Source organism: Psittacula echo (genome assembly GCF_963264785.1).
Source record: "Psittacula echo genome assembly, chromosome: 5".
Classification (NCBI taxonomy): domain Eukaryota; kingdom Metazoa; phylum Chordata; class Aves; order Psittaciformes; family Psittacidae; genus Psittacula; species Psittacula echo.
In genome coordinates this window covers 27,098,664-27,124,832 of record NC_137739.1, presented here as the reverse complement: position 1 = coordinate 27,124,832, position 26,169 = coordinate 27,098,664, and the positions used below count along the sequence as shown (strand labels likewise).

The following is a 26,169-nucleotide window of genomic DNA, read 5'->3' as shown; positions in this document are numbered from 1 at the left end:
CTATATGGTTTCAGCACTCCCATCCACGTGATTGCTGCTGCTTGCATACTTGCAGCTTTAGGATAACTCTGTAAAACTAGTCCAAGATACAGATATTTATTTCACAGCCCATTTTCTTCTTATTGCATAGAAGGGCGTATCTACTTGCAAAATTTCACTGGGCTAAATAGAAGAATGATTGAAAAACTGAGATAATAAAGCAGATGCAAAAAGTGGCTGGCACGATTTAGTGTAGATTTCACTATGTTAGGTTAATAAAGTTATGAACCAGCTTAGGCTAAATAAGAGTGAGCCAGTCTTCACTCTTTACTTATGCAGTCAGAGTAAGTGCTTACTGCACTTATGTTACAGTGATTTTAATGACTGCGAGATAAGCAGAATATTGTTCAAGGGATTCTAGTGAAACTTGTACATATGGATGAATCCTGACAGAGAAACTCAGCCTTGCTCTCAGTGAGTTGAGTTGCCACTGCAGCCAAACAGTTAGTCTTTTTATGGCACACTGAGTTTAGACCAGTATTTTTAACTTGTTATTTTAAAGTGTGATACTCTTAGGCAGCTATTAATTCAACACAATTTGGATATATTGTATTACACTGATAAGATCAGTATTATTTAGCTGACAGGTAACTGAGACAGCAGTCTGCCTCTACTAGACCATATTTATATGAAAGATTGAGTTTCTTTGGTTGTTTTGTATTCCAAGTCATACAAACGTCCATTTGTGTACTCCAGACATAGCATGTTTATACTGATCATTAATATTAATGGGGGGGGGTTCTTTTTTTTTTTTTTTTTTTTTGTACTTGGTTTATGGAAATTTTCTGGCTATTACAGATTAGTCACTTATATAAATATACAGCACATATATACATAGAAATTACAAAAATACATTTTATTTATATCTGATTTTTAAATAATAAAAATTAAATTTCACATTTGTTGAAAGATTAGCTAGCATTCCAAAAACTTCTGCAATATTTAAGGTATTGGAGCAGAAGATATCTGTATATTCTAGGATAGCTATGTATCACAATCTCAGTCAGGGTTTATAATATAATTATTTGGGAGAAAAAATAGTTCTGCTTTAAAAGTTTGTGCTTCATCAACTTCATCTTCTGTCCCCTATTCTACTCCCCTCTCATTTTACTGATGGCTGAAAAGCTAAACCAAGTTCCCTTTCTCACTTCAGTAAAGACCAAAGAAACTCAGGGAAATGAAATGATCAGACAACATAGCATAAGCAATTGAGGAGAACTAAATAACTTACTGAAATGAAGGACATTACCTTTAACTCCAGCTGACATCATACATGCCTAACACAACAAATACTGCAACAACTTTAGTGCCCGAAGCTAATTGCTGAAGGAACAGAAAACAACTGTGATCTCCAACAAGTTTGTACAACTGCAAAAGATCAACTACTGTCCCATTCAACTAGTTTGATTTTCTTTTGGGATTATATTCATACAACAATGCAGTTTAACAATCAGTGACCTTTATCTTGCACAATATAAAGTCAGCATAATTTCTGGAGATGCTAGCTTTTACACAGAACACTACTATTTTTGTTAATTCATGTAACTGCTTACTTATTTACACATTAACATAAAAATTAGGTCCTCTACATTCAGAACTTTCTAGGTGTGCATTCACTGTTCCAGTGTAATCGAAAAACTCAACTGCAGCTTCAGGTAGCACTTTCTGGCATCACTTTAGTAGATAACATTGTTTAAGAAAGAGAAAAAAGCACTGAGTTAAACAGAGGTTTTCTTGTCCAGGCAGGTGTATTCATTATTCCAGGTTGAAAAGGCTTGTGCAAAGGTCTCAGGTTTACCAGTTTCACATGCATTCGGAGTGAAAAGCCTGAATATAGAGCAAACACAAATAACCCTTCTTCATTTATCTGGAAGCTTCTAGCACCAATATCCTTTGTTGGCTCTTCGTGCATTGTATTCTTTCACAATGAGAAAAGTCTCCTCCATAACTCATCAGTAGCATCTAGGGACAAGGTAGCCACCGATTATCAAATTATCATTCACCTTCTTCACAGTCTTCTCTCCTTTCACCTCTTTGTACTGTTAATAGGATAAGGAGAATAGGGGCTATTTACAGGATATTTATTTGTATTATTTACTAACCTCAAATTCTTTCAGTTTGAATACAGTCTCTAGAATGAAAAGGCTGAATGACTGCGTTGCTGAAATCAGCATCCCTTATACAATGTCCTGCAGCAAACAAGTAACGTGCTCCCTTCTGCACCTACCGTGGCCTTTAGCTAACCATGTTCTGCTGTATTCTCTTCTTGAATCAAAGTTTTGACTTGCAGAAGTTATTTTCAGCAGCTCTACCTTGGGCCTGCAAATGAAACACTTCATGGCACAGACATTCAGCAGCATCTCTAATGATGATGGGTCATAATACAAGAGCTAAGTGACAAACAGCTGCATATGATCACTCTTATCCATATTAAACAGTTATACCTGGCAGCATTTCCTTAGCTGGCAAGCAGAATTATATGTCTTCAGAGTCCTGTTGCTGTAGTTTAAGTAATTTCATAGTATTGACATTACAGACAGAGAAAAATGCCATCACTTTGGCACAATTCACAGCAAATTTGTAACTGAAAATTAAGAGTTGCTTTTTTGGCTACTCCAGGTTGCATGATACAAATACTGCGCACAAAAGCTATTAGACCTGGAACTCAAACATATCTGTTTGCTTCTTGGCCAGTTTAGCAACTTCTTCTCTTATTGCCTTTACAAGGGCAGCTGTAGAAATGTTGGTGAGAGGAGCATCAGACGGGTCATTTTCCGTCAGGCTCTGCTGGGAAGCTGCAGTGGACGGCAAAGGAGCTTGCTCCAGGCTGGGATGCATGCTTGCTTGCTGGCTGTACTGCCGAGGCAGTCGGGAAGGAGAATTATGTTGGTAGCGGGGCCTCGGATAAGCCTCAATGTATCCAGGAAGTGGAACCTGTAGAGTATTTAATTACACAAAATTATACAGAACAATTGATCCATAGTGCCACCTGCCAGGTAACACAACCCTCCCTGGGGCAGAATAAGGTGGAACAGATAGGACCATATGAAAAGAACATAAACCCCATAATCCTAAGCATACATTTACAACTGTCTATCTTGGTATGTGCCATTCATGCACACATGTCAATGTACTGGGCACTCGGCTCCCCCAGACTGTGGCAGCAAAAACACCTAGCAGGGAAAACACTGCTTGTCCTAATATGCCATCACTGCAAAAAGTCAAAGGGAGAAGACTTTTCCGAAAGTGTGATCTCTGCTTACTATTCCGCCTAAACAGTTCAGTTTGAAACAGGCAGCAACACTACATTGCAGGACATCAAAAAGCCTAGAATAGAAAAGTAGAGTTCACTGATTTGCAGCCACCACCTAATCTAAGTTAGCCAAGTCTCCAGACTTACAGCTCCTAAGAAAAACTTACTACATAAGCTTAGGTACGCCAACCTGGAAACTCAACATGGAAAAAGAGGTTTGAAATCTCAGAAGTATCAGGATCTCTGGCCACATTCCATGAGGGATTCACTGTTTTACTCTGTTGTGACTTCACTGAATTCAGCCCAATGTTACACTGGCTAAAATTAAAAGAATAACTTAGGCTCTTTAGTTACTATGAGATATTACATTTTCTTCACAAATCCATGAAGCATGATGCCAGTCTTTACTGTCCTCAGAAGTTTTTAATGCATCAAATAAAAATAGTATTTATGTTTCTCAAAAGGAATCTACAGCCCTTCATTTTGAGGAAGGCTTTATGTTGTTACAGAAAGCAACCTATAACCTGTTACTAGGACAAGATAATTTCTCCTTGAGAAAAAGCTTGCCAGCTAATCACTCTAGTCCTTGCCAACAACAAGTAAGGAAAGTTGGGTGATGTTCTTCTGTGAACTGAGTCACTCAGAAAACTACACTTATCTACACTATACTCAGAATATGACACTTAGAATCATAGAATAGTTAGGGTTGGAAAGGATCTTAAGATCATCTAGTTCCAACCCCCCTGCCATGGGCAGGGATGCCTCACCACCCTCACAGTAAAGAACTTCTTCCTTATGTCTGACCTGAACTTCTCCTGTTTTAGTTTAAACACATTACCCCTTGTCCTGTCACTACAGTCCCTGATGAATAGTCCCTCTCCAGCATCCTTGTAGGCCCCCTTCAGATACTGGAAGGCTGCTATGAAGTCTCCATGCAGCCTTCTCTTCTCCAGGCTGAACAGCCCCAACTTTCTCAGCCTGTCACCATATGGGAGGTGCTCCAGTCCCCTGATCACCCTCATGGCCCTCCTCTGGACTTGCTCCAACAGCTCCATGTCCTTCTTATGTTGAGGACACCAGAACCACACACAGTACTCCAGGTGGGATCTCAAGAGAGCAGAGTCTCACGAGAGGGGCAGGATCACTCCTTTGACCTGCTGGTCACACTTCGTTTCATGCAGCCCAGTACACGGTTGGCTTTCTGGGCTGTGAACATGCACTGAAGCAGGCTGCTGTTCAGTTTCTCATCAACCAGCACCCCCAAGTCCTTCTCCACAGAGCTGCTCTGAATTGCTTTTCCCAACCTGTGCCTGGGATTGCCCTGACCCAGGTCTAGGACCTTGCACTTAGCTTGGTTGAATTTCATGAGGTTGGCAGTGTCTCACCTCACAAGCTTGCTGAGGTCCCTCTGGAAGGCATCACTTCTCCCCAGCATATCAACAGAAGCACATAATTTAGTGTTGTCAGCAAACTTGCTGAGGGCGCACTCAATCCCACTGTCCATGTCGCCGACAAAGGTGTTGAACGGGATTGGTCCTAACACCAACCCCTGAGGGACACCACTCATTACCCATATCAAGTTAGACATTGAGATGTTGACCACAACTCTCTGTGTGCAGCCATTCAGCCAATTCTTTATCCACCCAGTGGTCCATTGATCAAATTTACATCTCTCCAGTTTAAAGACTGTTCATTAACTTGTAAGTTAATAGATAAGGTTTTGCAATGTTTAATGACTAAAAAATTAACTTTGTAATACTTTTTGCTTTAAATTTGCCTTAACATATTTGACTTCCCAAATGCATTAAAGTCTGGCATAAGCATATAATACAGGCAGCCAGACCGGTATCTCAGCTAATTTCTGTGTGTCAGTCAGGTTGAGGTGTAAGGTGCATCACCCACCAGGGCTAAGTCTGTGCTGGAATTCTGGCAGAAGCTGGCTGAAATGTCAAGATGGGGAACATCTGCCAATTGTACATACCTTCTGGGGAACACAGAACTGCAGTATGGACTGCAGAATGAGAGCTTTGGAATTCTGCTTAAATCCCATATTGGCTCTGGCCCCATGAGAGTTTAACAACTCCTTGGGTGCTTTTGAAAATTGCCATTTCAGGCATCTAAGAACCTGTTAAAGCCTAACCACTAAGATTCACTCATGCTCCTTATGATCTCAGATAGCCTTCAAGTGACAAAGAGAATGTCAAACACATTCAGAATAGTGTGATGAGACAAACACAGGAAGCAGGCATGATATAAAAGTGATCATTAAATGCAGTTGCCTCTTCAGCTTACAATAGATTATTCAAGACATATTAGTAGTACAACGTGTGAACAAGCCACTAGAGGCCACCAGGTTACTACTTTCACTAAGCAGCATCTAGCAATTTGGAAAATAACTGCATTGTTGGATACAGTTGCCCTCTCCCACAAGACATGGTGCTTCAGTACTTACCATTTAACTGAGAAAATAATACACTACAGTAAATTGAGCTTATAAGATAATTCTTTGTTGTGAAATCTCTGTTTCCTGTTGCCTGTTTACAGCCCAGCTAGTGGAAATGCATGCAAAGTAAAGAATTTCGGTTTTCACCTTATGGATATTAAGCCACTGTTCTTACGAACAGTCAAGAAATTCTTGCAAGCATGATCAAGCTATACTCTAGAGGCTCAGAAACCAGAAATCATCCAGAAACTCAAAACCGCAATATTACTTTAGATCTTTATTTTTTGCAGTTTTATTCAGGCTTCTGATTGTATTATGTTGCTAATACTATTACTAGTTCCTCTAGTAATGATTTTCAAATAAAGACGATTTCTTGACAGATCTGCAGTCATTGGAAAGTGCAGATTCATTGCGGAAACTGCAGTACTTTGGTTTACTTTTTTTTCTTCCTGCGAAGTCACAGGAGGGATGAGAATCCAAGCAACAAGTTGTTAAAGCTCTGTAATAGGTAAATGAAGTTAAAAGGAACATTTGTTTCCTTTGAATTCTGTATTGCCACAGTTATTTTTCAGGCAGCTTTTTGCATCCTTCTCCATTCTTCTATGTATAGTCCACTGGCACTAGCTGCTCTTCCCATCTTTTTCCCTGGAAACAAGGAAACCCACAGCAGCGTTACACCCTTCTCTTTCCAGAGGAAGGAACTGGGGCTAGACACCTGCTTTCCAGTTTCAGCCTCCACTTTTGACACATGATACCTGACTTTTTTCATGGGACTGCAGCCAAGGAGTAGAGGTACAAAAGGGAAAAGAACAGGAGATACGCAAAATACTTTTCCTGATTTGTTTGGGGGATGGAGGGGTTAGGTGGTTCTTAAAGTCTGAATGATTGCTCAGATACAACAGACCTCCTGGATTTAAAATGTCAGTAAGGTAAAAACAAAAAAAAAAACCCCAAAACAACCCCAGAACAACAACAACAACAAAGAATATAAGGTGGTTTTCACTGCTTTTAAAGGGCAGCTCTGGGGAGGGAATCTGTACCACAGCATCACAAGCCTCCCAGTGTCAGGGGCACAGCAGCAGATGCACTCAGCTTACAGATGAGCCTCTTTTTCCCAACAGTTCAGCGTACAGATTCAGGCTTGCATCTGACAACTAAACCAAATTCTTTTCCTCACAGGCATTAGGAGCAGTAATAAAGATTTGCCGACAAATAGCCACCCCAAAAAAACATTCTATCTCTCACTTAGCTGCTCAGTTCAAGTTAAACTGTAGCTGCCATGACTAGAATATTCTGTTGATTATATGCGCAAGGAAATAGAATCTGTCTCCCAGTTTGTTTAGCTGAATTGGTTCTGCATAAATACCAGATGTGAGCTTAAGCAGCAGAGCGGATCTTTTTTTCTTTTCCCTAGTGGAAAAAAGCCCTACATTTTAGAAATTGTTTCAAACATGATAAACTATTGCAATTCATTTTAGGATGTTCCAACTTTATTTCTTTGAAATGTAGGTATAGTCTGGACTAAAAATTACATCTTTCTTAGACAAGGATTGTGCAACTAATGATTTATTTTATGATGTGTCACACCAGCCTACAGGAGGACTTGACGCACCATGCAGCAGGGAGAGCTGCAGCAGTGCTGGGAGCTAGGATTCAGGAGCCGGGCTGTCTTGAGAGAAGCCTCCCAAAGGGAAAGATGCTCTCCAGCTTCCAAACAGCACAAGGCCCCCTTGAGAGGCAGCATCATTTAATCCTGCCACGTGCCTATCCAATTATTTAACTTTTGTCTTAGGAAAGAAAAATTGCACCTAACTCACCAACTTTAAGTGTATGCCAGTCCCTAACCTAGTGAATGTTTTAACTCTCTAAAAACCCTGCTTTCAGTTCATGGGATGGACAGCTGAAGTGTCTATGCCGTCTCTCACAGCTTTTCATTACTAAGGATTATTCCCATTCAAGGAAGAATTATCGCTCTCAGATTCTTTGCTGATCACTTAGCATGCTTAAATCCCCTCCTGTGCAAATCGCAGAAAACATATATAGTTAGAAAAGCAAGGATGCTTACTGAGTCTGCCCACTGCCCTGGTAATTCATTCTCTCCAGCGTAGGGCATCCAGGCTTGGTTCCTGTATGCGGTGGGTGGCGTTGGAATAAAATAGCCTGTGAAGCCAGGTCGGTTTCCTGCTGGTATGGCAAACACTGCTGGTACAGTATTTCCTATTAAAAAAGAGGGTAGATATAATTAATAGCAGCCATTTTCAGTTTTAAATTAGATGATAGTGCCTATGAAGTAACTCATTGGTGATTGTGGGAATGTGACCATCATAGGCTGGATTTAAGGCTCTCACCATTTGTCTAGAACACCTCTATCATGCTGGGAAATACTGGAGAAAGCAAGATTTGCAGTTGTCTGTAAATAATACACAGCCTTCAGATAAAGAAATGAGGATTTAGTCCTTGATCCTTATAACAGCTGATCTTCATCAAAACTTTGAAACATTAGGAAAAAGGGGAGGGAGGTTCCCGCTTATACTTGCTTCTTTGTATTCAACTTTTAGCTGTTGTCACCATGGGTTTCAGGGTAATGCACCTTTCTCTTCACAGTTTACATAGTCTGTCTTCATGTGTCTAGGCAGAATTAAACTGTCAGAATTAAACTGTCTTTAATATCTCTAGGCACAAAACCTATAAAAATGAATGATACATTTAAAAGGTTGTAATCTCAACAACCCCCTCATAAAACTTCCATTCTTCCATAAAAAATATGGAGGCTGCACCTGCTCAATTCCTTTCCTAGTAGCAGTCTACAACTGCAATAAATGACGCAGCTATGACTTGACTTAAACGTTTTTAAGGAAACTTGTTGACACCAGTTCAGTTTTATCACAGAACAATTGCCTCCAGAGCAGAAGCATATCATTTATTTTAACATGGCCTCAAAAAAAAGAAAAAAACCCACCACCACCACCAACAACAAAAAATTAAAAAAAAAAAAAAAGGGAAGAAACCTTGAGGGATATTTTCATCCAAAATACAGAGTAAAAACTTGTATGTTATGCTTTACATTTACACAGTGTTTTCTACCGCCAGGGACTAAGACCTAGCTTTCATTCTGACACTGGGTTGTAGTGCCTTTTCTCCTATGTCAGAAGAATGCTGGAGTCACTGAGCCCTCAGAGAAGTAGGCACCATCCAGTTACTATGGAGAGGTGGGATTCATGATGTATGCCTCCATGGCAGGTAGCTATGGGTATGTCACAGGACCTCTAGACCAATTTCCTGTGGCCATTTGGCTTGGAAGGAGGTGGACTAAGAGAAGAGGTGTGGGCAATCCTTGTTCTTCCCGGGTCATAAACAGCAGAAGGGTTGCCAATTTAAATGAGTTAGCAAGGCTAGAAATAAGTATTCTTCAGACATGTACAGAGAAGAAAGTGATGCTTCTGTAGGTGGCACATGGGTTCTACACCAAAACACTCTTTTAATTTCACCATAGCAAAGTAAGCCACTATTCAAAATGAGCAATTAGCTGATGTAACACCTTATTCCAAATTCTTACTGCAACGTCGTTATCGTAGAGCTGATATTGATGGGCTGCATGAGAGTGACATGAGGCCATTTCATGCCAAATCAACACCTGCAGCAATGTTTCTTCATGTATTGAGGCAATACAAATTTATTTTCCTACCAGAACATTAGAAACACATGAGTTACAGTTTCCTCACAACTCTCCTTGTCTTTCCATGTACTGCAGCTTTTTGCAGCACATAGCATCTATCATATATGAAATTTTCCTCAAACTACCCCCAGAATTATTCTGGCAAACTCCACAATGTACACAAAGGTCACTTTGCCTCTTCTGAAATGCAGTCACTCTGCAGTGCAGTGGTAGCACAGCACACCTGTTTTTAACATAGAGCAATAAAATGTCCACATTGCTGGAAATGATAAAAAAATATATCACAGAGTACATTACTTGAGACATGAAGAGCAAGCTTTGGTAGATGGCATATTTTGTAGCTAGAAATGCTTTAAAATGAAAGGCTGAGCATCTGCTCTTTTCAGATTCACATGCACCATTTGCAGAAGGTATGACAATAAGTGAAAGCAGAACGGATCCTTCAAACCTGCTATATTTAATTAATTGACAACAGATTTGCATATCCACATTAGTATTCTCAGTAGAAGATGTTGAATACAATGCAGGTAATTCTCTATTACTTCTGAGAAAGCTAAGAAAGACTTTTTTTTCTGGCAGATTAAAAGAGCCATGTCAAATAAACCTACTAATGTAAAGACTTTGAACCGACAGAATCAGTTTTTTTTAATCTTGTAAGCTCTTCTCTATAGCTCTTTGAGAAAGCATATTCCACCAATGCAAAGCTATTTCAAGTATTTTCTCAGCTAAATGTCATCCAGACACCATCAAAAGAGTGTATTAGCTTAAACTTATGATATTAAACCACCTAATACAGTTTTTCTCCAAATAATCATCTATGTTTGCTATATCCCATACATTCATTTATATGCAAAATAAATTATAAGGCTCTCAAAGCTGCGAGTCATATGTCTGCATCATTTTTTCACCTGAGTGAAAAGCTGACTGATCAAGTGGACCAACAGACAATGGAGCTCTTGAACCTGGTGCAAAAGATGCCTGATCGTGATGTTGGGTTTGATCTGTCCCACTGGACTCAGGTATTCTCACTTTGCTGCCGATATCTGATGTAGACCTGTGCATTAAGAAAGAAAAAAAAATAGAAACTTTTGTCATTGTGACTGACAGATGAGATTCATAGCCACATGCACACCTACCAGCTACAGCTGATGACAAGCCAGCTAGGAATGAGCTATCTGGTTTTGCTCTGGCATGACAGAAGTTTGTAGAACAACTGGAGAACAGTACGTCTGGAGAAGTCTGAGAACAACTTCTGTCATAGCACTACTTTGCCAAAGCATGTTATTGCCATCTCACAGAGCTTTTGCTTGCTGCTTCAAATGCCTGTGACATGCAACGCAAAACCCAAAACTTCACCATAGTTTATCAACACCAGACTGCAGACACTACCATATTATTAGAAGTATATATGACATGGTATCATATGGTAGGAGACTACTATGACAAGTAATGCTAACTGCACTTGGGAAGTACTAACATTATTTGAAATGGTGCGTCCCAGTTGCTTCAGAACTAAAATGTAATGGATGAACAAGAATGTCAGCAGACAGTGTCTATGTCCTGAATATTTGCATGCAGTTCTGGTGTCATTAGCAGCCAATCAGGAAAGTCTCCTCTGGCCTTGGTGCTCCACAGTGATGCTCAGCAGGCCTGGAGCCTGGATTTCCTAATTTTATTGAAACTGATTAGCTAATAGAAGACAAAATTCATTGTTATTCCTTTCCTCTTCATACTGAAATGAAACAAAACCAACCGTATCCTGAGCTGCATCAAAAGGAGAGCGACCAGCAGGTCGAAGGAGGTGATCCTGCCCATCTGCTCTGCTCTCGTGAGACCTCACTTGGAGTGTAGTGTACAGTTCTGGTGCCCTCAACATAAAAAGGACATGGAACTGTTGGAACAAGTCCAGAGGAGCGCCACGAGGATGATCAGGGGACTGGAGCACCTTCTGTATGGAGACAGGCTGAGAAAGTTGGGGCTGTTCAGCCTGGAGAAGAGAAGGCTGCGTGGAGACCTCCTAGCATCCTTGCAGTATCTGAAGGGGGCCTACAAGGATGCTGGGGATGGACTCTTCATCAGGGACTGTAGTGATAGGACAAGGGGTAACAGGTTCAAACTTAAACAGGGGAAGTTTAGATTGGATCTAAGGAAGAAATTCTTTACTGAGAGGGTGGTGAGGCACTGGAATGGGTTGCCCAGGGAGGTTGTGAATGCTCCATCCTTGGCAGTGTTCAAGGCCAGGTTGGATGAGGCCTTGGGTGACATGGTTTAGTGTGAGATGTCCCTGCCCACGGCAGGGGGGTTGGAACTAGATGATCTTAAGGTCCTTTCCAACCCTAACTATTCTGTGATTCTATGTTTCAGATTTCATTAATGTGTTTTTTTAAGTGGCTTGTAAGTGCCCCTTCAGGGTTTGCCCCAATTTGTATTAGAAACAGTGGGATTTACAGCTCATACCTATAATAAAACAACAGATAAATACCTCCTGAGAGATGCAACAGCCACAGGACCTGTTCTGGGAGGGACAGGCGGTGGAGGAGAACCCATTACCATCTCAGGAAGCTGAGAAAATCTGTAAGCCTGTACAGGACAGAAATAAATATTTTCTGAAACACCAATGGATCTCAGTCAAATTAAAAACCCAAAGCAAGTCAGAAATTAAGTACCTGCTTCACATGATGGCCAACAGGAAGTTAACTTTTTGTGGCATCAATAGTAATTGAATTTTATTTTAGAAATTACAGTGCTTGGGTGATTTTCAGATGTGGGAGTAAATGTGAACAAATGAGTTCAGAGCCCAGATGAAGTCTAATTAAAATAAAGCATATTAAACACTGTGACATTTGTAACCTTGCTGGCAAAACAGATCTGTTATGATTATGTGAGCATTTTCACTTCCTCCAGAAACAAAGTTTTTAAAGATTCAGAAAGCATCCTCAGAGCAGCATCAAGTGAAGTAAAGCTGCCTGTGAGCAATGCATATTACAACCTCTTCTTTCAGACTTGCAGAGATGAAAAGAAAATTCTTCACAAAAAGAACCCTAAAAAACAACGAAGCTTTGTAACATTCTAAAGTAATAACAAAGGTCTCAAACAGTTCTGAAAAAGTAGAGCAATTCAGAAGAACACAGGGCCAACCCACTAAGTCACAACATTAAGCATCTTGCCCATGGTAATTCTGGATTTCATCACTAATACATGTGAAGGATGAGTAATCGCGTGCAAGAAACACACAGCACCTGAGAAATGAGATGTAGGACAAAATCTTACCTTCTAAATTCTTTGTACTGCTATAGATTAGAGGTCATAACTTTTATAAAAATACTTAAATACAGAGGGGTGATATTTCTCTAGCACTTCATTGACACATTTCTTCAACACATTGCGGTTTTGGGCTGTTCTGCAGTTTTGTTGTTTTTACTGATGACGCTTCCGAGCAATGCACAGGATTAAAAAATAAGATCAGAGCAATAGCAAATAATGAATGGTGGGGAGGCTGCCCAGTATCAAGACATCAAGACAAAAACTAGAGTCCAAAGTCTAATGGAGGTTCTTTAGATCTATAAAGAGGTATGTATGTGGTTTAGTCGGTGAAGCTCCCTCCACAAAGAGCAGAGACAGCTAGAATCACGTTACCATGCCATGAGTCACTATCTCCTGCCTGTAGAAAGAGCCTACACCATTTACATGATTAGCTCAGACTTAACACCTACATTTAAGTTTGAATTTGGCAATATAAGTCTCACACTAAATATCAAAAAACACTCTTTCAGTACTCATCTTTAAAACTTACACATTTAGACAGAGTTCAAATAACTTCCTTCTCAAATTGATGCAAAACTGGGTTAACACACAGGAAGAGTAACTTAACCAAATACTAACTTTCTGATGTCAGTATCTCTAAGGGAAAAGCAATACAGATCAAGTGTCTTTCTCCTGCCTCTGACTGAACCCCTATTATAGCAGGGCAGAGTTGCTCAAAGGCATGTCTATGAAGGCATGTAATTTTTCCTTTTGTGCCACAATGTCTCCTAATATTTACTTCCAGCATGTTACAATGGTATTCAAAGTATTTGTATATTTAGGTGGGAAAAAAAAATAATAAGGCAATGGTACATTCCCTAGCCAGGGGTTGGAAATACTGATGTTTAATGAAAGAATTGTATAGAAAAAAGAAATACTGATTTTGCATCAAAGAAAACCTCGATTAGATTTCTCCTAATAGCGCTGGACTTGAAATGATCCACAGTGACTCTTCTGCATCTGCAAAGCTGGCAGGGCTCTTGCAGGCTGAAGCAAACACTTCCTCTGGCTCCACAAGCCTTTCATCCCACATCTTGCTCTCAGCATGCATTTGAGAATATGAAAGCAAGTATGAAATTAATTCCCCCCCACTGCTGTTTGAAAGGAGCAGCACATGAGCTAATGTTTCAGAGTGGCTGGTGACTGAGTATAACATGGTGGATAAAGACACAGAGGTAGACTTGGGTGTTCTCTTGTGTGTTAGTGGATGTGCTTTGACAAATGGGTATCAAAAGAGACATTTTAAAGGATCACAGAGAACAGTTCACAGAGAGCAGAAACATGCTGTGACTTGTACTGAAAATCTGAGGGAAAAAAGGAAATCAAATCACTTATTTTACTGTATACAAAGGAGATGAACAATTTTGAGTGACAGGCAATATTCTGCTCATGGCTGCATGAGCATGCATAAGCCTATGCATGTGCAGATGGAATCCTGTTAAGGGGAAAATTCCTGTTAGGAGATCTGCTACACCATGCCAAGGAACAGTGCATCCAGGGGGAGAGCAGCCAGCCCTCTTTGTGCTGACCTTCCACAGACACCAAAACAGATACGAGAGGATCTCCAACAACATTGCTAGAATTTCCCCAAGAATTGGGGCATTGGTGCTCTCCTGCGTGCAACACATTAGTGAAAAAAAAATGTTCAGAGGCTAAATTAAACCAAAGATTTACTACAGATGCCTATTACAGGTTTGGATGAGCAATTAATTTCTAGGCTAACTGCTGTGATTATAAAAATAAAGTCACTTCACTGAAATTTGTACACTTGTAAATGCAACTAGCAAAAAAGAAAATAAAAAAAAAACCAAATCAAACAATAAAACAAAACAAAACCTAGCTGATTTCACAGAAAATTTGCCTATTTTTATTCTTCCAAATGAGTTTATCCTTAAAAAAAATGTTCATCACTTGTTTTTCACACAAAAAACAAAACACAACCAACCAAAACCAACAAAACCAAATAGAAAAATAAAAGCAGCCAAACAAAAATGAAAAAGAGAAACATCCTGCATTGATTCCAAACTCTATTTTGTTGGAAAATAAGGACTTATACAATAACAAAGGATATAACAATCACGGGCAGAAGTAATCACATATGAGATTCAGGACAGACTACACAGGTACCAGACTCCAGACTGGAACTGACTTTTAAGAAGGGCAAAAATAAATTCTTGGTTTGGACGGGTAACATCCTGCCCCACATAACAACATGCCAGTGCTGAAGTACCTCTCATTCCCAGAAGTGCTGGAGGCTGCTGCTCATGCCGCAGCTCACCAAGCAGACACCTTTCCTATGTGCCCGCCACTTCACCTCCAGCACTGCCTGTGACAGCACCTTCCCCGCGGCTGCTCGGCGGAGGGGTTCCAGGCAGGCAAATGGCTGCTTAAGTGCAAAGAATGACAATTCTTCCATGTTTTTCCTACCTACAGGTCACTTCCCACACATATCTCATCTGGGTATTTTCAATTCCAATCCTCTGACACCATTTGAGAGCAAGCCAGTACATGGTGTGGTTAAAGTACAGCTTGCATGTGTGAAACTGATACACAGCACACTATAAGTTAACAGCCTTTATCCAAAGTCCAGGAGCTCATGCCTATCCACATCTGTGGCCATTGACTATCTGCAGGGAATATTTTAACACTATCTTCAAAACACCAGAAAGATAAGGAAATGCTTAAAGTTGCTAAACACAAAGGTGATTTAGAAGAGGAATCATTTGTATCTGAAGTCTTAGAAAGCAAGCAGTGACGCATTCACCGAAAAAGTATGGCTATTACATTAAAAGAAAAAAAAAAAAAAACAACAATTTTTTGCCATATAATAAATTTTATTTCATTTTAGAAAGATTCTCTGAAGTGTCAAAATAATTTGACTAGCCATTAGCTGTCTTTTAAGTTTGTAATTGAATTCTAACCATAAAATATGATTATACACTCTATGAAGTTCATCGGACCAATTTCAAAGTGCCAGAAACAACCTTTAGCAAGATTTAAACAGCACCAGCCTGAATCTTCACAGGCAGTGTCACTGGCTTTCAGATATGTTCAGAATGGCAGAGAAACAGCATCCTTTAATGTTGGCGGGGTTTTTTGTTGTCATGTAAGGAAGTCAATATTAATAGTTATTTTGAAATGAGGACATTATTCTGCACTAGTAAAGGACTCAGTTTGAAATGCGTTCTTTAAAAAAGATTCATTTCTGACAAAAAAAGCCTTAAAATGAGCAACTTTTCACACTGATATTGATATATGGGCTATTTCTCATCTGAAAGCAATCATCTCTTGTTCAGATTTGTACCTGACACATAAGAAGGAAAATATGTTGTTGAGTTTCACAGTACTGCATGTGGGAATTTAGAGGTAGTTTCCCATGCCAAGGGTGTGCATAATGCTACTGCAACTGCTGTCTTTATACCTACAAAATTCCATTAATAATTTGCATCCATGGATTTAAGTTCTTAATTCCTTTATTAATTCTGTGAGGTAAGGACATGTTAGCCACAATTGGAGGCTAGAAAATGTAAAAAGTAAAGAGTGACTTACATAAGGTTAACCAAGACACCTGTGGAATTAAACCATCAGAGTCTCAAGTCAATAGCTATAATGCAAGATTTACAGTAACAGCCCACATTTCAGGTCACTCTGATTACTGCTCTTGGTTCACTCTCTTGTCCTTCAGTGACGGACCTCCTCCAGAAGCATTGGGTGTTGTGTGCCTATACAGTTTTTCTACTAATATACATTCATTGAAGAAGAGGAGACATGCAGGCATGTTTTTGATCTGCTAAACAGCCCGGAGATTAGTGCAAGCTGTTCTTTCAAGCACAACATAGACAAGATAACCTTGCTACTAAAATAGATACTGAGTATTCCTGCAAGAGACAGGTATGGGTAAAAATACATACACACCCCTCTACCCATACTTATTTAACATAAGCATGGATTTACTTCTGGTTTTAAGCATGGAAACAGGGCTACTTCTTTTAAAAATGTGTCTCAGAGCAGCATATTACAGTATACTAAAGAGAAGTTTCACTTACTGGTCTTGGTAAACTGTACTGATACACTTCTGGTCTGTATGTGGGTACCCACTGTACCCCTGCTCTAGGCCGGGTCATGGTACCAGGCGCACTGGTCACAACCTCGGAGTAGGGCAAGTGCGGTGCGGAGCTGTAAGCCTCCTGCCTGCTCTGTCCTCCATGGCCCGCAGAGGCCAGGCTGAAAGCCTCTTCCAGGAGCATGTGCATCTGCTGACGAACCTCATCGATGGAGGGCTGAGAACTTAAAGTGGAGGTCTCTGAGTGCCCCTTGGCCTGACGGGACCTGGCGTAGCCCCGAGGCTCATTGACACAGTCGACATTAGTTTCTTCTATAATTTCAGGCTCAGTCTGTTGAATGGAATAAAAGCACATATACTTAAAAAGCTTTACAAGACAGTAATAGTGCTGCTCCGTACAAAACAATCTCAAGCACAGATGTAATGTAGACAAAGTCAGGAGCTGTGACAATGTAGACACATGACAAATATTGCAAAGGAGTTACACGCTGCAGGCGAGTATAATAGCCTTTTATAGCCCGCATTGTTTGCTGCAAAAACTATCAGGGACACTTTGCAGCAGATTAAATTGTCAATGATTCACATCTTAAAAGCAATTAGAATTAATGTTTACATTCTTTTCTTAGTTGATAGTATCAATGGGAGCACAACTGTGCCAGGAGGAGCATGGCTGTCTATATAATACCACCACTACAAAGGATCCCTTACAAGGGACCACTTGCTAGAGCTACAGAGACTAAAACTCTATTTCCATTCTCACACGTTAAGATTTCAGAAGAATTTAAGTTTTGGTGTTTTCCTGAACTTTATAACTGAGTGGGACTGCTAACAATGACGCCACAAACTAGGTCCTTTCCCCTGCAGAATGCTGACCCAGCTTGGTCATCTTACCTAGCCATCAAAGAGTAACTGCACAAAAATCTATCTAAACCTAATGTAGGAACATGTGAATGAAGCATCCTGGTAGTACTTGGGCAGCTTAACTTGAACAGTTACTTTTAGGGTAATTCCTTTTGTACAGATAAATGCAAACAGAAATCACCCTCTGGATTTTTTTGTGTAATTCCAAGACAGAAACAAACATCATATTGTAAGAACTTGATAGTAAATCCCTACCTTAATCTATATTCTGTAAGACTGGTTTTACAGCCTCTAGTTTTAAAAAACACATTTTAAACAGTCAATTTGAAAAAAGGAACCAATTCTTTATAACTCTTTAAATATCAGTAAAATGCATTTAAGATGCTAGGATAACTGGCATGAAGAACAGGATACATACCTCCTATATAGCATGTGGTTAGAATTGTGTTAGCATTTTAAATAGCCACAAATAAATGAATACAACAGGATATTCTTATTAAAAATTCCAGCACTATCCTAATAATGTATTTGACTGCTCTGTAGATCCTAGTGTGGCATACTTTTTTTTCCCCATGTAATAGTGCTTTTCTACACCTGACTAGATAAGCAACTGTGCCCCTAACCTCCTACAAGTTATGTATGATCATATGCACTATAGGACAGTCATAGTTCATTTGCAGTGGAAAATATAAAATTGACTTTCTTCTTCTGTTATCAGCCATTCAAAGAGTTACATGTTAGCCTAAACCCCAATAATTTAAATAAAATAGCTTAGCTGTTACAAGCATAGTTATATTTTGTACTTAATGAAAATATAGCAATAAGGAAAACTATTACAATAATTAATCATTTGCATATTAGAATTCAACTGTCATTTATATGATTATAGTTACACAGTATATTATACAAATTCAAAACCACAACTCAGCTCCAGGCTTCCTAAGCAGTACACAATAAGACTCTGGGAGGAGCAATATAACTGCAACAAGTTGTCTCAAACTAAAAAACTTTGTAGGAAATCTTCAGCTAAATAGTTTCCCTTAATTTTCTTCGGGTGTTTTGATTCCATTGTTATTTGTGGTGTTACAGTAAATAACAATTAGAAGCCTGACTATAAAATGCAATAGTAGTTTCTATGTGTGCAACCAAGAGTCTCTGAAATCATACTGTCCCAACTGGATGATTAATAACCATGGTTCTTCTATTCTATCATATCTATAAAAATGTCAGTGAATGGAATCCCACAAGAGACCTGCTAGTATCCAATGCTGAAATTAATCAGGTTCTCTACTACAACCCCTTGGTGAAGCCATTAGGCTTCTATAGTGTCTAAAATATCTCTTACGAATAAAGAATGCATATAAGCAGTCAACATTAAGTCAACTTTCATTTATCCACGTAAAAATTGTCATGAAGATTTTGGAGGAGACTGGTGATCATTACTTTTCCTCAAGTTTTAAAATTCATTTCAGTTCATCCTGTCACTTTCTGATGTATGTCTTTTGCTTTCCTATCAATTGAAACGTGCAAGTATCATAAATAGATGCCATTGTACATTAACACTACCATTATAAAAATTCAGATATTGATCATACACAGTTATTGTATAAAACAAGGAAATGGAATTGCATGAAGAAGGAAGAGAAAATCCTGTACAGAGATAGACTTGGTACACTTCTGGCATAACTCTACTGCAGCAACTATATCAGTAAAATTCTTCATGTGAATATTAATCCATTGAAGTTTTTGAGTTGCATTAACTCAATTATGTCAATAAAATTATGCCAGTAAATTCTTTTGCAGATTGATCTGAGATACATATTATAAGGCTATTTTTTCCCTTTGACACCAAAACCAGCCTAAATATTTTCTGCCATAGTACAAAGCTCACTAGCAGTCTAGAGGTTCTAGACTTTTTCTTTATAGCACTTGCTCTGCTCACAATTGTCTGTGAATGTGTTGGAAGTAATGAACATGTTGATAAAGTCTCCTTAGTCTGCTTTCTAGGTGAAGATGATGACAGTAAACCCTGTTGGCATTATTTAAAATGGAAAGATAGGTACTGTTCAATAATAATCTATTTATAAAGATGCTTTAAAGGCAAATAATATAGTCAGAGTCAGAACAAACAGTATGTAACTATTGGCCTGTCTCGTTTTTAGCTCTAGAAACAGAACTATGATTCAGAGAAATAGCACAAAAATCATTATACGGAATGAAATATTAGAAAAACATAATTGAAGTACTGGAAATTTTTTATGCAAGGGAACAAAAAATACACAAATAAAAAACCATCGTGTGGAACAGCAGATTTCTGAGCTTTTACTTCCCTCCCCTATTTGAAGAGCAAAGCAAAATCATGCAGATAACAGACTCTCGTGATTTGGGTGTGCACACGAGTCTAGCAGTTATTCAGGAGTTTTCCTAAAGGACCTGGGGTTTCTCAGTCTCCTTAAAATAAAATAAACCATTTTCCATTTTTGGGAAGATAAACCTCAACACATAACCTGGGCATGTGGTAATAGCTACAAAACCCCTCAGCAACCCTCTCCCCCACCAGAAAAAACACCAAACAAAAAAAACCCCAAACTCAACAACAATGAAGCAACAAGCAAATGAAAAATGCAATGATTTGTTAATCTGTAAAAATATCTCATTACTTGGTTCATGAACTTAATTATTTGGAACTGCTTCTAAAACAAGTATTGTTATTCTTTGGCAGGACTTGCTGCTAAGTAATATTCTGGGAGGAAAAGGTTAGCAAGAGTCTGAGTGGTCTGGAACCTTCAAGAATGACAAAGTGGATGTCAAAAAACAGTACCAGATGTTACTACATGAAAAGGAAAGGACAGAGGATTCAACATAAAACCCAGCACTTTTTCAGAGTCCTTTCCCGCCCATTTTCAGAGATCGGATTTCCAGAATTGTTTAGTTGCACCACTGGTGAGATCCATATAAGTTCTGTGCATAAATATGGATAGGAGCTTGCCTGTGGGTATCCAGGGAGACTAAGCCTTGTTAGACACCAGGCACAGCTTGAGGCGCCCCAGGCAGGACTGAGGGAAACCAGCACATGCTGCAAGTGGAGGCTTGGGAACTAAATTTCAACATGCTCTCCCATTTGCCCCGGGCATTTTTCTACTTTCAGATGAGAAATACATTCAGAATTAGAAGAGGTGCACTGCAGTGAATCTGCAGCACATCAGGCAAATGGAATTTTATGTAAGTGACCAGCAAAAACACTGTGCCACGGAGCTCACCCAACTGCAACAACAGAAACAGGTGAAAGCAAACTTGTGTGTAGTGTGCACAGAGCTCAGAGTTTATCATGACTTTCAGAGTATTTCAGAATCTGCACAAGCTCATTAATCTACTTTCAAGGATTTAAACGAATTTTCCTTAGAATATACTTTATAGAGAGTATATATAATATATTTAATTACATTTAAAAACCCTTCTGCTAACTATTTATGGCGTATTAATTTTGAACTAATAATGTGAGGCCATGCCTGCTTCTAAAATGTTTTCAATTTTAACTTCAGAAAAATATCACCTGTGAAAAAACAGCTTTTATTAGCATATTAAAGAATTCCCTTGCTTTCTTGAAACATTTTCAGGATACTGAGGGAAGAAGGCTGGCTTTTATCTAAGAAAGCTTAAAAAATACAGGAAATACTGGGAGGAAATCTTTTTGCAAAATGTAAAGCCTATTTCAACAGGTTATACCTTTCTTTTTCCAGGCTACAGTGATGTATTCTGGTGCCTCAAAGCAGTGCACCAGTTATCTCACTCACATGGCACAAGAAGACTCATGCAATCTGACGGGAAGCATCCACATGCAGGAATAATTTAAGGAATATGACACCAACAACATGCTGTGAAGAATTCTGTAAAGGATTTAAACTTCCCTTGGCACATCCCCTGAACTTGGCACATTCCTTCACCTTGCTAAAAATACATCCCTGACAGCTGAGAGAGAGTTGACAAAATGCTTGTTTAGAGGATGAACTTCCTTATTTTCTAGACTGGTTTAGACCTTTTTTAGGGCCTGATCTTCAGGGATTGCTAAGCTGTAACTTTTTGTATACATGAAAAGGACTAAAAAATTCTGCATTACCCCAGTGTGGGGGCTATTTTCATCCTCATTCTGGGTGCACACAGTGTCAGCCTGCACCCACTGTGTGTTGAGACTGCATGAGACATCTCGTTGCTGCGTGAGTTCCTTGGACCATAAACCAGCATCTCCTCTGGCTGGTTTTGACATTTATCTATGCAAAACTCTCCCCATTCTGACACAGTAAGAGGACAATATCTGTTCCTAGGGGATTTCCACAAAACACTGACATCTGGATTTCAGTGAAATTCCCAGAAGTTGGCTGTTCATTCTTCTGACTCAAGAAAGCAGCACCAGGGCTACAGAACAAACAGGAGATTATAATTGCAATGAAAAAAAAAAACAAAACCAAAGGCCCAGTATTTTGTCAGTTGATTAGTTCTTAAAAGAACTATCTAAATTCAAAATTCAATACTTTGGCAAACAATGAGTTTCAAGGCAAATGTTTTGTTTGCATTTCAGACTGCAAAATGATTTACAGCCATAAAGTTTATGAGACAGCCTGTGCTTTGAGTATCCTGAGCTTTTCCCAGGATGTTGAGTGCACACAAAGTACTGGAATGTTAAGCTCCCAGTGCCACTCTGGCTTGTAGCTTATCAATAGTTACTGGTTTTAGGAGTAAGTTAAGACCTTGCTGAGAAAATTTCACTACATATATCTGATAAACTCACGTCATATCCACTGTTACGGATTCCCCGCCTAGGTCTTTCTCGAGTCACAAGAAGATCCATCTCTGTTTCTCCTGGGCTAGGGCTGTTCAAAGACTGCCTGCTTCTGTATACAGAGTTCTTCAGTGGTTGCCTAGAAAATGTGAAACAAGAAAACAGTAAAATGAAAACAAAAAAGAGACAAGCAGCAGTTTTCAAGACTTACCTTTATTCTAAAATGGTGGGGTTTTTAAAAATGCCATTTAATAATAGGGTGTTCTATCTATGTACATGTAAGTTATAGAAATAGTAATATTTTTCAAGAGATCATTAATTTTGTTTACTCTTAAAAAAAATAAAGCCACATAAAAGACACAAACATCATATGTGGAAGCTTTTCAGATTGAGTATGTCCCAGGAAGATACGAGAACACCTGTGACCTCAGGTGATATGATTCAAATTCATAAAAAATAAATAGGTGCTATTATAAAAAAATAATAGGGCCTTCCACACACTCAGCTGAAGAGCAGGGATTTTGGTTGCTGATCCTGAGGAACAAGCAAGGAGCAGAATAACGCTCCACTGAAACAAACACCCAGCAAAGTGAACAGGAAGAGACAGGAGGGAACTGCTTGCAAGATGCTGTTTTAAATAGCCAGTTTGATAACTGGCCACAACTTTATCAGAGAGCTGTACTCCCTGGGATTAAACTGCTTCCAGCTGGGAAGCACTGGCAAAGGCATCTCTCGGTGTTGAGCCTTCACCACTGTGTGCTCAGAAGCAAGGGGAAGCAAATGTAATAGAAAAACAGCCTATAGCTCAATACCCAAAATAGCCTGTAATCTTTCCAGTGCAACCATTTCTTCCCTTGAATTTTCTTCCCAAAACCAAATATAGCATTACTCTGTAAGACATATATCCCTGCATAAACGCTTCAGGAGCGGTTGCCAAATTGTGATATGGGAACTTGATGTTTCATCAAGCTGCATCTTTTAAGAAGGCTACATCTAAACCAGAAAATTTTAAGAAATGTTGCTCTTACAGTGTTTCTGGTCATTACTCCCTTTCTTGCATACCCCAGAGAAGTGCTCCTCCTCCCCTTGTAGATCAATAACAGATCAAATAATGGCACACCACCTTCATTTATTAACACAATAATCACGCTGTTGTTATATAAAGTTATCTTTGCCTAGTCATGTTATTTTTCTGTTTTGAGCAGTTATTCTCCTCATAATATTAAAAGTAGATAAATGCTGGGATATATTGTCTTTTCCTTTGGCACTTGAAGACAGCAACTCTTAACTAACGCTCACAGACTGACTGGAAACATACACTTATTCCTTATTTTCTCAAGGTTATCTTGAGTAGCCGGTACTACCCAAGTAGTGGTGTTGTAGTAATGTTGTGTGTCAACATTAGTTTAGTCAGTTACTCATGAGAAGTAAAAGCATTCTTAGTGCATCACATTCATCCAAGTACATTTTTACATTAGAAAAGTTAAAAAATTACAAGTATTTTTGCCTTTCAATCAAATCTTACCAAAAGATTGCTGCTGTGCTAATGGGTTCAACACAGTGGTGGCATGATTTTGACGCTGCAGCAAGGGAGGTTTTCAAAGGCACAGCATAGCAGCCTTTCAGCCATGACTGATAAATTTGTGGGAATCACAGAAGATTCAAAAGGGGCTATTGAAGGTAGAAGGCTTGGGTGACTTTTCCAACATTCTCTTATGCTTGCCAGGTAACTTGAAAGAAAATGTAATCTCATGCTAAGATTTGGTTGAAGGGCAAAAGATGCTTGCATTAAAGTTAGGTGAGCCTATGGCTGAGAGCCCTATTTGAGTTAATAAGTGGTGTAAAAATAAGATCTCTGGAGTAAAATGTTTGGGACTGCCTGAATAATTACAAACAAAGAGATCTAGTACAGTATTTCAGCTATTGGAAAAATTCTGTAAGTGACATAAGAGGAAACCACATTAAGTAGACTGCTCCATTGAACAATTACTAAGACTTCATGGTTTAACATCTTAAGAACTATCAGTGAAATGGAAAGACAACACAGTCTAAATTAATTCACTGATACGAAATAATTCTTCAGATATTACAGATATGCTTAACAGAACTTTTTGCCTAGACAGATTAGAGAAGCAGAAACTGGTTTGCAGAAATGCAGAAAGACAGACATCTACATGACCAGACAGGATAAAACACAGGACCAAAAAAATATCAGTTTTACACTTCTGATTAAACCAAATATTCAGGCACATACTTAATTTTAATGCAACTTTTAAAAACTTCTGTGTGACTTAAAAGTCACTCAAATCTTTATGCACATGTTTGAAAGTCCCAAATGCACTGCCAAAGCAGAAGGAAAGTAGAGGTTTTGGAATAAATTTCCCCTATAAAAATATTATTGCGTAAAGTGCCTTATCTTGTTTCTTCTAAGACTATGTGGTCAGTATTACGAGAAAACATGGGGAGCTACGTTATGCTAAGGCTAATCAGATCTGACAACCCTTATGTTCTTACATTAAAGGTCTCTAGAATTTCATGCATGTTTTATAATAGATCCATAAATACTTAGTTGATGCAGCTGTGATATATTTTCTAAGGAGTTCAAGTATACAGCTCTCTAATATATGCAGAACCTTGACCTGATCTAAAACTATTAAAGAAAATCCCAGAATAGTTCATATCATCTGAAGGCTCTTAAAAATTGCCTTGAGATTACCAATTAGCTCATTTAAGAGAGTTTTATTAATGAAAAAGTAGGTGTGAACGCTAACAACTGGCATTCAAAAAGGGTTAGCAAATGCCTTCTGGGAACAACCAGAACATTTCAAAACAGAAATTTCATGTACAGAAGACTCCCAAGGTACTAAGAGCACAAAGCTGTTTGTTCTTGAACCAATCACATTATTTAGTAGTAATGTCTTGAAAATCACTTTTAAATATAATTTAAAACAAATCCACAATGTAAAGGTGATCTTGAGTAATATAATCAAAGGCACCTTCATTTTCTGATGTGTTCTGGAAATGCTGTAGTAATGTGATTTATGTCAGTGGAATACATACAAAACAGAAAAGAATACAATAGACTTTCTCTCTAGAAGCTATAAATTTTTTTCAGGTTTTAATTGCTGTAACTGTAATGTATAAACAATGATTGAAAGCAGAAAAAGTCAGAGATCAAATCTTTTCAATTTTATGCTAGCACTGATTGTTTTAAAAGCAATTTTATTTTGTTACAAAAATACAATTGTATTGATTCATAAACCCACATTGCCTTGTAGAATTATTCAAGGTTTTCCTCCAGCAGTGTGCTGGTTTAGCCACCTTATTTTTAGTTAGAAAAATGAAGACAATAATGCTGTTATATGTGTTACACCATATCAAGTTCAGTTCCAAGTCTTAGTATAGAAATTTTAGCTAGACTTTGGAACTGAATTTTTTGCAAACATCTGCAACGTCTGTGAAGTTCATTAAATGCTTTGTGTCTTTACAGAAAGAGCATCAGCAATTATTCTTCTCTCTTCCTATGTAGGGACAGAGACTGTATATTTAACAAGTAAATCTGGTAGTCAGTCTTTTATGGTTCAGCTACACAATGCAATCATTCCTGTACAGCAGTATACCTGCCTTCAAGCAGTTTATATCCTGCCAGTGATCACTATCTCAAACAGTCTGTGACAGGTTTACACAACACATTGGAAAGCATGCAGAAAAAATGTATTCTGGGACCTTTCACTACATTGGCACATGAACAAGC

The 26,169-nt window shown here is 38.8% G+C and overlaps 1 protein-coding gene across 1 annotated transcript in view; it reads right to left on the bottom strand.

Annotated features, from left to right (window-relative positions):
• Positions 1 to 2,691: 2,691 nt before the first annotated feature.
• Positions 2,692 to 26,169, bottom strand: part of KIAA1549L (KIAA1549 like) — a gene marked incomplete at both ends in the record, with an annotated part of 113,127 nt that continues 89,649 nt past the window's right edge. The window contains 6 exons of the mRNA XM_080618418.1: positions 2,692 to 2,973; positions 7,801 to 7,952; positions 10,320 to 10,465; positions 11,894 to 11,991; positions 16,761 to 17,108; positions 22,425 to 22,554. Of these exons, the coding sequence (XP_080474544.1) occupies positions 2,692 to 2,973; positions 7,801 to 7,952; positions 10,320 to 10,465; positions 11,894 to 11,991; positions 16,761 to 17,108; positions 22,425 to 22,554 (1,156 nt within the window). The remainder of the gene's footprint in view (positions 2,974 to 7,800; positions 7,953 to 10,319; positions 10,466 to 11,893; positions 11,992 to 16,760; positions 17,109 to 22,424; positions 22,555 to 26,169) is intronic.